The sequence below is a fragment of the Apostichopus japonicus genome, chromosome 14 (assembly GCF_037975245.1).
Source record: "Apostichopus japonicus isolate 1M-3 chromosome 14, ASM3797524v1, whole genome shotgun sequence".
Taxonomy (NCBI): Eukaryota; Metazoa; Echinodermata; class Holothuroidea; order Aspidochirotida; family Stichopodidae; genus Apostichopus; species Apostichopus japonicus.
The window spans coordinates 26,388,648-26,404,228 of record NC_092574.1 but is presented as its reverse complement, the minus strand read 5'-3'; the positions used below and the strand labels follow the sequence as shown (position 1 = coordinate 26,404,228).

Genomic DNA, 15,581 nt, shown 5'->3' with positions numbered 1-15,581 from the left:
GCATGTATATAATCATGGAACCAAAATTCTGAAATCTTCTTAAGGTTAAAAGATGCACCATGAAAAATTGATTTTCTTATGAGAAGTAATTGTTAGTACCAGCAGTAATAGGCCAGTTCCAGAATGACAAGACATGGGCTTATCTCTTAGCAAATACATATTTACTTCGCTCCTCGCTTACCTGTCTCCTCAAAACCTTAGCACCACGTTATACCGTGCCTAGAATGTCCTGGTAACTTTTTAACACTGTGCGCCCTCTATAACTGGCCCCTTCAGTCATTGCCCTCCCTTCTCATTCTACCATTCAAAGTGTCTTACATGTAGTTTTTCGAGGCTCATTTTCATACAGTCAGTTACATCTAAATGTTAAGTCAACGCCTGTAACATATTTCTGAACTAAACTGTTTTCAGGTTCCACGCATTTGCTTTTAATAAACTTGATACTGACGTCAGTGGGACCAGTGGATACAATGCAGATGACAAGACCCTCCATGGAGGTGTTCCCCCTGGTGCAGGGTCCCGGGAGGAAGTGGTGAAGATGTGGACAGAACTGGAGGAGGCTCGAAACATCCTCCAAGATGTACAACAGATCCTGGATGAGGTTCCTGACGCTAAAGAGACAAGTGAGTAGACGTTTTAACATTGATTTGTCAAATTTGAATTATTAAAAAAATTGCTGGATACTCGTATCAGTCCAGTGGTAGCATTATTTTAAGAAACATCAAACTTTCTCTACAAGTGTGGGAGCAGTACTCAGCTATGCAAATTAACCTTTGGATATGTGGTTTTGTTGAAATATAAGTGGTTAAATCATTATTGCCAAGAAACAGTTACAAGGGTAATTTATTTGTGGGATGAAACTTTCCGTAGTGTTAAGCGATGCAAATTGTGAAATTGAGGATAGGGTACCAAATTTTGTTAAAAATCATATAACATTTCCAACTAGTTTGCCCTCAGTAATCTGAAAACCAAGGTTCATGTTACAGGACAGTGCCGATGATAAATTGTGGTTTACCCCCTCCCCCCCTCATGTTTGCAGCTGTTCCCCATTTTGAGCCTCCATCCCTTCTCCTCGGTCCACTCTCCCCTCCAAAAAATTAAATGCCAGATATAAATAATAAGCAACTCGCTCTGACGAGCCCTCTCTGTGTGCAGATTATACGGTAACAATAGCCATGTGGTCAGTGGCCTATTTCAAGTTACATTTTGTGCTCTTGACAAGCCAATTACTTAAATCGTAACAAATCTTGACCATTTAATACAAATCTATCAAGCTGTGTAATCACCATTGCTTCAACTGCTCAAGTAAGCTTCATGATATTCTGTGTATTATATCAGGGGTTCTTGATTGGTTACTGCCGGGTCAGATCCAGCCCACGAAAGATTTCAACGAGGCTGGCAATAAATAAAAAAGAAAAGAGGCCGTCAATCTTGTAGTAGGTGCAGGGAATAAGTTGCTATGTAAAAGTCAAAACTGTTACACAAAATGTAAACACAAAATAATTCCCTGAAGAGGGCTCTATTTAGATGCTTAATGCCTAAAAGTGGTTGGACACCCTACCAGCCTACCCTGCGCATTGCTCAATCTCGTTTTGTTTAGTTGTTTTGCTACAACATTAAATAGTACAAGTGCACAAAATAACAAAAATATTATGAACAGCAATGAAGCAGGGAAGTAAAACTAGAAAGACCCCTTAGGGGCTTGTCGAAGAGTTTCACCCTGTAAAATACTGAAAAAAGAAGTCAAATCAGAAATATAAAGAAAAGACACTGAACAAAGGATTTAAAGCAAAAAAAACTAATTAAATCTTGGTATATACATTGAGATTTTGTCTGGCACTTTTCTTATACCATTTTTTCTGTGGCCCTTTTCAAAAATTAATTTGGAACTCCTTGACTGTTCTGTCCTGTATTTTGTGCTTTGCGCGTGATTTGTACGGAGATAATTTTTTGCATCTTCATCATCATTGTTTTCATTGAATTTTTCAATTATGTGGAAACCATTATATGAAATGTGAGCGGGAACAAAACTTGAACTAATTATCGACAGGTTGTATAGTGTTGCTTAGCTACTGCTTTGTATAGATTCATTTCTAGATCAGGAAGTATGTCTGATTTTAAATTTATGATTTTACATAAAAATCAAGGAACCAGTATTTGTTCTGTAAATTGTTCTCTTTTAAACTAATTTCAGAATTTTTTTTAAACAAGAGAACCTTTTTGATAAATCAACTCATTCATTAGACATGACTTTATCACTAAGTCAATTTACTCAATGTTTAATAACGAGAGAGAGAGTTGTATGTAAAGCTACAGTAGTAGATGGATGTATCACAAGGTTGCTAAGTGACTGAATGCTTACTTTTGAATCTTCAGCGTGATTAATTTTTTCTGTTTGTCCGATATTTAACCATGTTACATGTTTTCAAATTCAGTCTTTTTCAAACGTCCGAGGATAAAGCATATGAAGATGAAAGGTAAACTTAGAGATCTGCTTAGGGTTTATATAAACTGTACATATTAAGATATTTTGAAGAGTGCACGCTCATTAAAATGAAGCTAATATGTGATGATCCAAAGAGTCTGACATTAATGTCACTCCAAAGTACTTTACTGTGCTGTATAGTTCAAAAGAGAGATCTCAATTAATGAAAGTACATGTTGTAAGAGGCTTTCGGTTGCTATGGTAACAACACAGTACAAATAGGCGATTGCTATTGCCTGGTTTCTAATATTCTTTGTAAACAAAACCTCTTTTATCTCCCGCTCAGTGTCACTGTGCAGATTGGATTCAATGTTTGTCCCAGGTTCTCGCTTCTTTCTGTTTATGAGCTTTTCAGAGAATCATTGAATCGTTGACAAAAAACCATTAGAAAAAAACAGTATCTTAGTAGAGGCAGGTTTATTATCTTTATAAGATTTGAGATTTGATGAGTCTACAGCAACAAAACAGGCAGCTAGTTGCTTTCCTGTTTGCACTATTCATTATTCATCCTACTGCAGCTGAATTAACATTGCTAATGTTCAGAGAGCTCTGAATCATCTTGTTGCACTTTGTTGCTACACAGGGAGCTGTTAAAACAGCAATAACGTCCAGAGTTCTTTAACATATATATACATAAGGCAGCTTCAATTTGAAAATCGGAAACGGCGATAAAAAGTGAGTAAAATGCAAATGGCGGGTTTCACAGAAAGTCATTAATTATATCATTCATCAGTCGGTTTGTAGTCAGACCAGTAATTTCTACTGAATTGTAAATTTATGGGATTAAGTGAATGTGATCCAACACAAAAACACTTAATGATTCTTGTGTCTGTGAGTCAAACTAAGGAATATTAATTAATCATCTTGAGAGAGTTACTGTTGTCTGTGTTGCACTTGTTTCATAAAACCTATTGAATGAAGCTAAATGTACAGCAGTGGTAGAACAATGCTTGTTAAATTTGTTCCTTTGTTCTATATGTGATATGCTGTTATTTGCAATTTCTGACTGCGATATCTGGCTATTTTATATAAATGCTTTTTTCAAGTCTTGCTGTAAATGTGCATACTGCGTTCGTCTTTGACACTTTGTCGCATGTGCATAAGTCCAACCTGGAGGGGATCGTTAAACTGCTGTGTTTGCTTTCGTACTTTTGTATCTTCTCTAGAAATGTTTTAAATGAACACGAGCATCTTTTAGAATGGAGGTTAAAGAAAAAATAAGAAGGAAAATAGAATATATTGGATTAATAGTTAAAATTTTGAATCAATAATCTAAGTGTATGACAGGTTGTTGATGCTTCTGTTACATGATATTTGGTAACCATAGTTACCAAGGTCGCAAGGCTGTTATTATTATGGAACAAAATTCAGATTACTTCCCAGTCTTGTCTGTGTCATTCAGTGACTGATTGTACTGTATTGTATTAAAACTCTAGCAGAAATATTACCAATGGCTTTTCAGCTTATCATTTAAGGTTATACTCACTCAACTTGAGTAAGATACACGATTAAACATAAACCAAAAGAAATGCCTTGCAATAAAACAATTTTCAACTTTAGTTTATATACTTGAAGTAGAAATGTTATATCATAATATGTACAGTAGGAAATATCCTTACCATACTGTATATTAGCAAAATTGACAGAATTTGAAAAAGAAACATTCCTTTTTTGTTTGTTTCATTTTGCTGATTATTTAAATCTTTTAGTTTGAAATAATTTAGTACAAGACACTGCACATATACTGCTTTAATATTATATCTGGATTTGTCAGTATATACTTTGTTTATTTTGAAAATGAGATCAACCATATGAGTAAACACATCTTATTGCTTTCATTAAGGGCAGTATACTCTACACATAGTACTTTAAGAAGTATGCCTAGCAATTTTATTAGGTTTAGTTTTATATAATAGAAACAAACCAAGAATTGTCAAACAAATGTACTCTCTTGCTTCAAACCTGATCTATATACTTTCTTTGTTTGATGATATTGTTGAGTTTGAAACAATGAAAAGCATATAATTTACATATACTGCTCTAATATTATTGTATTTGTCTGGTGTTGTTTTTCTTCTTTTAATTTTGAAACAGTTAAAGCAATATGATAAGCCCTACTACTTTCAGATTAATCTGGAATTTTCAGGCATATCTGTTTTCATAGTTTATTTGTTTTATCCTATAAATATGATATAGTGATACATATACTGCTTTAAAATCAATTATCGATTTTGCTGACTTTTTTGTTGTTGTTTTTGTTGTTTGTTTACAGTGAAAGCCATTAAACAGGAAGCTGCACCTGTTCCTGTGGAGCGTAGTGAGCAGTACATGAGCTCTGCAGAATGGTTGAACAAACATGGCCTGAGATCTAGAAAGTTAGACCTGTATGATGTCCTTGGAAACTGCTCTTTCAAGCATTGTGATGGCGTTGTTGATGTCAAAAGGGCACCGAATGATGACTATACCGATGCTGTAAGATATAACCAAATCCAATCAATAATGACATCTTATCTTTAAATGGATAGTGTAGTTGCTGACGACCATTGTACAGCAAAAAAAATGTAACCTTGATGCATCTTACATGTTTTTAATGAGTTGATCTGTTATCAAATTCAAATTTTAGATTCAAATAAACTTTATTAAGCAACCCCAAATGGGCAGGTAAGGCTTACTATAAAACAGTGAAAGATGAAATAAAAACAGGTAAAGCAGAATAAAATGTCTGTTAACATACGATAAAAGGATGAGCTTGCATGAGTTTGTACTAGCAGCTGGAGGTCTCATCCTTCAGCTTTGAACAGTTATTCGTCCAGAGAAATCACCAAGCAACGGGGTGATCTGGGTCATCCAAAACAGAACCAAGCTTACATTGGAGACACAAGTGATAGAAGGAGTCCAGCCTGGGCAGATGGTGATTCTCAATTAGTTATTTGGACTTCTTAATTATCCCATTCATTTTCTCTTCTTATCCCCACCCCCTCCCCCACCCCCTCCACCAGTAATGCTACCACTCCAGAGTTTAGTCATGTCCTCACGACAATTTTTCTTTGTAATGTACAAATCATTTATCCACTGAGGAAAAATAACATTCTGATAAAACCAAGGTTAACATTTTAATAAACCAAGTTGCATAGTGATGAAATTCTAAAATACAGTAAAACATTGACAAGTAGGCCAACATTCCGAATGCATCATATTTCAAGGATAAAATCAGCAACCATAATATAATTAGGAAATTAAAACAGATGTAACATGAGAAATTATCTGTCGATAAAGCATGCTCATGTTTTATTCACATTTTGTGTTGTACTCTCTTCAAAATATCAACATGTTTAAAGGAACGAAAATGTCACAGTATCTGATCTTTGTAAAGCTGTGATGGGAGTAGGGAAACCAGAGTAGTTGTTTATTCTTTGTCAACTAAACTGCTGCTGCCGAAGAACACATCTAGCTTATATACTTTATAGATTGAATCCCCATCTCTTTTGAATCTATTTCACAAAGTATTAATTAGTAATTTTGTGTTGAAATTTGAAATACAAGACAATTCTTTGACCTTAGTGCAGTGTGTCTTGTATATGATTCTGTATTAACTATGCCACAACTTCAGATCCACTCACCGAGAGTTATTGGACAGGTGTGATTTATAAGGTAAATTTATACAGACGAAGTCAAAGTAAAGTAAAGATTTCAGTAAACCTGCATCACTTGTATTAGTAAATACTATATTGACTAGAATTCTCATAGAAGTAGTGAAAACATGAATTTCAAGATGGCATTCTAAATATAACATTTGAATTTGTTTGGCTCTCTGCATGGTTTCCATATATGATACATAACCTTATCAATCAGTGTAATATTGGTTAAAATTCACTTGGGAATTTTTTAATCTAATATTTAGTACAATTTTGTTGGCGTAATAATTATAGTCTCAAATTACACAATTATAGCTATGGCAGTTTTTATAAGTTTTAAACATACAGAGAATTGACTTTTCAAACTTGATGGATTGTTTATGTTAGTGTATATTAAACATTAACATATAGTGAACTTAACCTATTTTATTTCCACAGGATACTATGAATAAACTGGTCGGTGCCAAATATTGTGATAAATTCTGCCATTTTCAGTGGAGAGATGGTTCCATAAAACATGTACACGTTACAGCTGATATCCATCGACAGTATGAGAGAAAGATGATCGTTTCCCTCCAAGACTTTCAAAGAAGGTTAGAAACAATCATTTATTGAAACTTACTAGTACTTCATATTGGGATATGCTTGTCTTATAAAAGTCCAGTGAAGACAAACACATTTGTGCAAGAACAATAAGTTATTGTTCTTTATTCCTATATATATCAGCCATTACAAAGGGCAAATTAAAGGCATTGGAAGATCCCCAAACCCGGTGCCGCGCTCTGAAAAAGTTTACTTTCCGTTGCTTGCAAGTGAAGTTTTCTTCTTGTCGCTACAAAATGCAGACAGTAATGAAACGTGATACCTTGTTATATTTTATCCATACCTGAGATGTTCATCTCTGCTTTATACACTGTGTTGTGGGTATTGACCGAAGCTGTATGTATTGACTGTACACTAGTGAGTAATTACGGACGGTAGCAAGCTGTGTGTGTATTGCTGGGATCGATGGTGGTGTCTAGCACTTCTGTTACACCTCATGTGAAACTAGGTCAGATTACCGGCATGAGACGTTTCTTTGTGTGTGAGTCTTCGCACCCTTTAAAGTTTCCTTCCCTGACATTTACCTAATTCATATAATTGTATTTGTTTTCCATTATGCAGAGTTGATTGGTTACAACAAGGAAGTAGAGAACTCTTTGGTACCATTATCGAAGATCAAGTCTACATACTCATCGATGTATCGAATTCAATGGAGAACCATCTGGGATTGGTGAAAGAAAAACTATTCAAATTAATGCAGGTAAGAGTGTCTTAATACCAAATATAATGGTAATAGTATTGAACAGTTTGTCCATGTTTTTTAAGGTTGTTTGTTTGGTAACTGTTGTACTGAAATCTATTGTCTAATTAAAAACCCCTGCAGTAGTACATAAAGGAAAAACACCTTGAGGTTTTAACGGGTGGAATATAAAGTTTGTATACCAAGCATCAGATTAATGGTACCCAAGGTAGTAATAGAAATGTGAATATAGACGAAGAATGATGTGTTTATAGTCACAAACATTTCAAAGAATTTCTGTCTGGTTAAAATTCAAGGTCATTGGATACCAGGTTGTGATAGTATTTTCTTGATTTTGGTGGAATACTGTTTACTTGAAATGTTTACATATTAACTATTTTAGAAAATGCAGACATTTCAGTGTTTACATATTGTGTAGTGGTTTAATTTACCATAAAATATTCAAAATGCTATGGTTATTTGTACAAAAAATTACTACACACATTTGCATGCGGTGTAGCAAGTTGCCATATACAGTATGCATAGCACTGTCTAAAGGCACTAACAGATCAATTAGTCACACAGTTGATAATCCGAATGGCTAACCGGATCATGGGTCTTGGAGATGCTGGTTCTTGGTAAAACTGAATCTAAGGTTTTCCTTCTCCTTTTCAACAGGAACAACTAAGGCATAAACAACGATTCAACTTGGTCAAATTTGGAAGCAAAGCACAGCCGTGGCGAGACAGGATGTTAGAGGTAAATGAGAATAGTCTGCAGAGTGCCTGGCAGTGGGTGCGTGACCTCAACGTCGCAGGCTCTACCAATACACTGGCTGCTCTTAAACTTGCATTGGGCGATCCATCTACACAAGCTGTCTATCTGCTCTCAGATGGGAGACCAGATCATGTAAGCCCATCTTTCTCAACCTGGGGCTCATGAAAAATTATGGCGGGGTGGGGCAGGTGGGGCTGTGATGGCAGAAGGTCCTCAAGGGGTCCATGGAAAACTTTGGGTCTGTAAAAGCTGAATGGGTCTGTCAACATTATTTGTCTTATATAAATATGATTTCAAGCTAGTCAGAACAGGTCTGAGAGTGCCATCTTGGGCAAAGGAAACAGAAATACTCCTGACCTTGTCCCTAACCATGATTGGTTGAGGTCTTTGGGTGATATTATAACTGGTGGTCTGTGAAACCTTTCTTCATTATTCCTAGTGGTCCTTGGATTGGAAAAAGGTTGAGAATCTAGGATGAAAGCTCAAAAATGTAAATGATAACTGGTTGTGTTGTCAGTATGCTTCTTTCGTCATCAAATATATACGTACTTGAAGTTGTTTTTAACTGCACTTATGTTATAACAGATAAATTTAGCTTATATAGAAGAGGTACTTAGCCAAGCTTCTTTATGTATGGGTGTAAGAATTGTATTGATGGACCTATCAGCTTATATAGTAGAGGTACTTAGCCAAGGTTCTACATTTTTTTTTTTTCAATTGTATTGACTGAAGTTGTTATTGCTACATTGTTGAAAGATGTTTGCCTGTTCATGCTTCACAAATATGGAATAGACTGACAGAAAATATAAAGAACTGTTAGTATAAAACATTTCAAATATCTCTTAAAATAGAGATCCTCTAGCATTACAAACTATGGTATCTTTATTGTATTGATAATTTTTAATGTCATTTGTTTTGCAAACCCAGCCCCCGAAAACCATCCTTGCCCAAGTGCAATTACAACAACGTACACCGATCCACACCATATCTTTCAATTGCAATGACTCCGAGGCCAACAACTTCTTATCGACACTAGCAGCAGACAGCAGAGGGAGGTACCACTACTACTCTGATGATACCTCCTACCTCCCGGAGGGACCAGTGCCGTATGAGAGCGAGGATGTCCGTCTCTTGAAGGAGGAGATGAAGAAGGGCAAAGATGACTTGAGTAAGCTCGCCAAACTGAGAGAACAATGTGCCTTATTGGACTGGAGCCAGAATGGACATGATGAGGATGGGTGTGGCAAAGATCATGGTATTAGGTGAGTGGTTTGGTGGGAGATGACATCTGTAAGAAATCAATGGTGAAAGATGATGAGGAGGGGTGTGGGAAAGATCATGGTATTAGGTGAGTGGTATGGTTGGAGATGACATCTGTAAGACATTAATGGTGGAAGATGATGAGGAGGGGTGAAGGATAGATCATGGTATTAGGTGAGTGGTTTGGTGGGAGATGACATCTGTAAGACATTAATGGTGGAAGATGATGAGGAGGGGTGAGGGAAAGATCATGGTATTAGGTGAGTGGTTTGGTGGGAGATGACATCTGTGAGACATTAATGGTGGAAGATGATGAGGAGGGGTGTGGCAAAGATCATGGTATTAGGTGAGTGGTTTGGTCGGAGATGACATCTGTAAGACATTAATGGTGGAAGATATTTCAAGTAACATTTTTATTTTGAATATATCACAATCCATTAATAGAGTAATTGACTGTGTAAGGAGTGATACGGTATCTAGAAAAATAATCTGTATGTATTCCAGCAACACTGAAAATAGTCATAAAAGATTAAGGCTATACAAATGATAGGTTTGTAGTAGATTCTCTACCTCTACTCGAATTCCAGCAGAGTTATATGTATTTATTCTCACCCTTATAGATCTACAATCGAATTCTCGCTTAGTCATTGTATTTATTCTCACCCTTATAGATCTGAACTTGATGAATGGCATTTAGGAAATCTAGTGTAATAGATACTAGTGGGAGATGAAGAAGTTGCGATGTGCTTATAGCCTTGTACTTGTAATCAAACTCATTCCAAGGAAACTCCTACCAATACTCATGTACTCATGCTGTTGTACTCAGTTTGCAAGTCTCGCAAATGAAGAAATATAACACCTACATTAAAAATTTTGGGAGATAAAGTTTTTTACCACTGTGCCTACTGTGCAGCTCCCAAATAAGGTATTCAGTTACGGCACTCAGAGGATGAAAGTATATATCTTTTTGTTAATGGTCTTACTGGGAATTTTGCTGCCAAATTTGTACCTCACAATCAGGTGCAGTGTTTTCTGACTTTGATTTGCAATTCTTTCTCTACTTTATTGTAGAAGCTTCCCTTCTAGTGGTAAACTCCTTCAGGTGAGATGAGTAAATATTTGTAGTTGTTGACAGTAACTTATTAGATACAGACAGAAACTTACTTTAAATCTGGCACTTCAACAGAAAACGTCCATCGTCTGCTGTCGGTAACCGACAAGACCCAGCACAGATTCTATCTCGTGATATTGCTAGCCCCGGTCCCCCCAGGAGCGGAAGGCCAAAGAGTGCCCAGCCTTGGACCAGGAGAACACTGTCCTCTTTGACGACCTCCCTAAATGTTACGGGGCGCAGATCTCATGATCGAACAACAACATTCCCTCCTCGACCGCAGGGTCATTCTCGGTCTTCTTCGAAGATGAAACCAAATATAACATGTGAGCCATTCATTTGTTTAGTCAATGTAAACCAAGTATGTTGTGATGTTTAGTTTCAGTCACAGCTGTGTTGCCCTTTACCAAACCAATGATAAGTCTAAACTTAAGTTGTTCTACACAGAGCATTGTTTGATACCGTAGCTGTTATATGCTTTTAGATATGTATTAAGTCTGATACATAATTTACTGCTATCTTACGGCTACTGTCTGTAGTGCAACATTATTGTGTGACATGCAAGCAACTTTGGTCGCAAATTTTATTGTCATTACATTTAGTGTGATCTGTGTGTGATTCTATATCAATGTTTCTATGTCAATGTTTCAATAAATCTGACGTTACCTAAATGTTATTACTGTATGTGTGATGCTATGACAACTCTACATTACAGTGCAGTAGAGTACAGTATGGTACAATATAGTACAGTACAGTACAATGCAATACAATACAGTACAGTGTAGTACAATACATTACATTGCAATACAATACAAGCAATACGATACAGTACAATGCAATACAGTACAGTACAGTACAATACAATATAGTACAGTATAGTACAATACAGTACAATACAATACAATGTAGTACAATACAGTACAATACAATATAGTACAGTATAGTACAATACAATGCAATACAATATAGTACAGTATAGTACAATACAATGTTATGCAATACAATACATTACAGTGTAATACAAAACAATGAGTATAGTACAGTACAATAAAATACAAGACAATGCAATACAGTACAATGTAACACAGTACAGTACAATAAAATACAAGCAATACAAGACAATGCAATACAGTACAATACAGTACAACAGTATGATACAGTACAATGCAATGCAGTACAATACAATACAATCCAATACAAGCAGTATGATACAGTACAATGCAATACAGTACATTACAATACAATACAATACAATACAAGTAATACGATACGATACAGTACAATGCAATGCAATGCAATACAGTACAATACAGTACAACAGTATGATACAGTACAATGCAATGCAGTACAATACAATACAATCCAATACAAGCAGTATGATACAGTACAATGCAATGCTGTACATTACAATACAATACAGTTTTATAGCTAGATCATCACATGCCTATATAAAAGATCTGCTGTACTGACTTTTATAAAAATAATTTCTTTCACAATGTTTAGACCACACCAAGACCAGCTGGTTGAGACTAAATGGCTCCCTGGATGGGTGGGCTCTCCCAGAGACCCGTAGCATGCTCGGCCAACAGCAGCAAAGATATATAACAGCCATGAATGGTACCTACATGCTGCTTTAATTCATAGGGTTGTCAGGGTCCAATTAGTTACGTAGGAGAAGTCAGCTTATATTATTGATTTAGGCTAATACTGTGTACCCTGGAAATCAAACTAGAAAAATGAACTTTAATATATGCACAGCGTGTGATTTTGACGCTTTCCTTACTCTTAGAAAAGTGTTTCATGAAAGGTCACATGGCTTATGCATAAATGTTGTCTGGTTGTGTTGGGTTTTGCATCATTGATGCTCTGCATTTGAATTTTTATGTAAATAAGCCCTTGAATTTTAATTTAAAACAATTATACATGTTTCCATTCTCTTGAACTTGGTTCATATCAATATTTTAGTGACAATTAAAATTTACCATCATATATATAGCTGGGTTTAGGGCTTGCATTGTGTTTGAAGAAATGTTTTGAAAATCCTGCTTACAGCTACTCGATTCTCTTTGAAAGTTTAATAACAAGCTTCTCTAACATATGGTAAATTTTGCTATAGTTGGGTTAATATAGAGACAGGTTTAAGCAGTGGTTTGGAAATATTCATATCTCATATTGGGAAATTGATAGTTGCTTCTGAGTTACTGAGATATTTTGTATAATGAACATAAATCATTATTGGTAAACAAAGTAAGGCTCTTACAGTAATTCACAGTACCAATTGGCTTACGTCTCTCAACTTTTCAGATTTAGCAAAGACTAAAGAAGAACCAAGCAAGAGAAGAAGAAAGAAAAAGAAAACAAAGTGAGTTTGTATGGATTATCAAAACCTGTCTGGCTGAGGAAATGTTGAACGTTGAATCAAATTCACTAATTACTTGATCGTTAACTTTCATTTTGTGAAGAAGTCAAGATGGGTGTCTTTGTGCGATCAGTTGCAACCTTATATTGAATCATACTCGATTGGTTTGGGAAATTCATAATAATGATATATATTCTTATATAGTGCCTTACATGAAAATATGATCTCAAACAACTTTGCAATAAAAGCATAAAATTGATACAGCGATGAAATAAAATATTAAAACAGCAATAAAATAGTCAACATTGATCAAGTGACACAGAAAAATAGGGAATCCGTGATTACAAAAATACAAACTAAACAATAATGAAGACAGTATGACAAGAGCCCTCTAATGCTGTAATGCTGATGAAACTCAAAAGCAGGTTCAAAACGAGGTTGTACTCTCTTTTTTATATATGTAAAAGGATCTGAAATAAAAACAAAAACAAAGAAGAATACATTAAGAGACACAGATGGACAGAGAGACAGAGATGGACAGACAGTTTAAATTGGATAAATGAGCAATAAATAGAGCAAACATATTTACCTACAAAGGAATTTTTGCAGTAGATGAGTAGTTTGTTATTAGTATTTTTTCTCACTCTATTTTCTTTTATTTTTATTTAAGTGTTTCACATAAAGCCTTGTTTGGTATACTATTAATTCTAATTACTACTATCTAGTTGGTCTAAAAAAATGGGTCTGGCTGCAAAGTACCTGACTGCATATTGGGGAGGAGAAATGAAGGACTGTTGACCATAGACCATAAATCTCAACTCGTTTTATGAAGTTACCTGCAAAGCTTAACTTATTGGTTGCTCCAAGCTGTCTACACCTAAAACTTATCACACACACAATGCACATCATGGTTACATAAAGTCACACACTTTCCTTCAACAACTGTAAGAATTGATGACTTCTCTTTTAACCATTTAATCATAGTAATTTTTACCCTCCTCAATAGCCTGGGAATAAATTGAAGTGTTAAACCTCAAGGAAAGTAAATGTGGAACCAGAGGAAGTTTAGCTACATGACAGTATGCTCTATAACCAGAATCTGCATTGATTTTAAGTGACAACATGTAGAGGTTTTCTAAGCATTGTAGATTGCTGTATTACATAATGATAATACTAGTCATCCTCCCATTTTCTGACAGCACTCTACGAATGTCGTCCAGGCAATGGCTGAGGAAACACGGTCTTGTCGCAAAGAAGCTGACCATCTACGACGCTCTCGGTGGCAGCATGGTACGTCAACGAGCCAAGTACGTCCCGATACTGGAGAAATACGTAACATCTCAAGTGTTCAATGAGGTAAGTTTATCACCAACAAACTTAATATCCAGTAATGGTAGATGATGGGTACACACGCACAAATAACAAGTATAGGGATTTTGGACCAATTTTGTTCCTTTGTTAAGACAAGCAATGCCTGGAAGCGTGAAAAAGTGATAAGAAAGACTTTGAAGGAAGCATCACAGAGAGTTTGATCAAAATAAAAACTAGGCCTGTATTTTGAAGTTCTCCATTGCATGTTTTACTGTATCACCCAGCCGTATTGTATGCTGTAACATTACAGTAAGAGGTGTTTGGGTTCATTCCAAGCACATGGTTTCATCAACAATGTGAGTGTTTTTTGTTGATTGGTGAAAAGATGCCATACTGTTAAGTCAGTGAGTCGTTCTACATTTGTTCATTGTCTCTTCTGCTACAAAGCTCTTGTGTTTTGTATATTGCATAGTTAATCAAAATTGGTAGCTCTGGTCCTCATTGCTAGCATAGACCCTGAAGAAACCTGAGTTTAATGTGTCTACGGTATAAAGCAATGTAACATGTAACCATGGACTGGATAGAGTGGAAGCAATCATTGCACACCAGAATATATAGTGAAATATAGTGACCTAGTAGATGTGTACAGATATGTTCAAAAAGAAATTTAATTAAAAAAATTTATTAAAACTGTAGCATATTAATTCATTGATCTCCTTTGCCATGTGCTGACAATTTGGTATAAAAGACAAGAACAAGAAGAAAATGGTGCCCTTCACTCTTTCTCACTTTGTGGAGATGGACTAAAATTTTCAAAGAAACACTTACCCATTGAATATTAAATGACATTGCAATGTTAGCAATGAAAGTTGAATATCAATGGAATAGTTATTGCATAGTTTCATGTATTGTTGCCATGGATATACATATATAGATGATAACATTTGTCCTGTTTCCAGTAATACCTTCTTGATTTATTGTATTTATAATTTGATAGATTATGCCTATTGCCCATGTGACCAACAACAAACAAGAAGTGAACCTCATCAATCCAGGAGCTGTAGATCTCCTGGGTTATGAAGACAAATTAAAAGCAGCTGTAAAGCTATACAACAGGAGACTTGATCAAGTAGCTTGGAATGCCCTCACCCCAGAGGAGAGAGACAGGTAACTGAATTAAAAAACACCTTTTTGGGGTTTGATTTCTGTAAATCACATTAAAAAGGCACTTTTCAGATAAGAATGAAAACAGTTCAAATGTTAATATTTTATGGATTTACATTAAATTTTTGTGTGATTAATACCGATTTGACAAAAATATCTTGGAGGTACGATTTTTCAGAATCAGACGGTACTATAAT

The 15,581-nt window shown here is 35.5% G+C and overlaps 1 protein-coding gene across 2 annotated transcripts in view; it reads left to right on the top strand.

Annotated features, from left to right (window-relative positions):
* LOC139979573 (von Willebrand factor A domain-containing protein 3B-like) overlaps positions 1 to 15,581 on the top strand; it is a 59,252-nt gene that overhangs the window by 5,451 nt on the left and 38,220 nt on the right. Inside the window, exons 7-18 of one of the 2 annotated variants that reach the window (XM_071990508.1) lie at positions 412 to 623; positions 2,436 to 2,477; positions 4,758 to 4,957; positions 6,559 to 6,713; positions 7,285 to 7,423; positions 8,081 to 8,311; positions 9,107 to 9,441; positions 10,626 to 10,876; positions 12,054 to 12,167; positions 12,855 to 12,912; positions 14,109 to 14,265; positions 15,218 to 15,387. In XM_071990508.1, coding sequence (XP_071846609.1) covers positions 412 to 623; positions 2,436 to 2,477; positions 4,758 to 4,957; positions 6,559 to 6,713; positions 7,285 to 7,423; positions 8,081 to 8,311; positions 9,107 to 9,441; positions 10,626 to 10,876; positions 12,054 to 12,167; positions 12,855 to 12,912; positions 14,109 to 14,265; positions 15,218 to 15,387 — 2,064 coding nt within the window. The remainder of the gene's footprint in view (positions 1 to 411; positions 624 to 2,435; positions 2,478 to 4,757; positions 4,958 to 6,558; positions 6,714 to 7,284; positions 7,424 to 8,080; positions 8,312 to 9,106; positions 9,442 to 10,625; positions 10,877 to 12,053; positions 12,168 to 12,854; positions 12,913 to 14,108; positions 14,266 to 15,217; positions 15,388 to 15,581) is intronic. The other variant, XM_071990509.1, reaches the window with a different exon arrangement.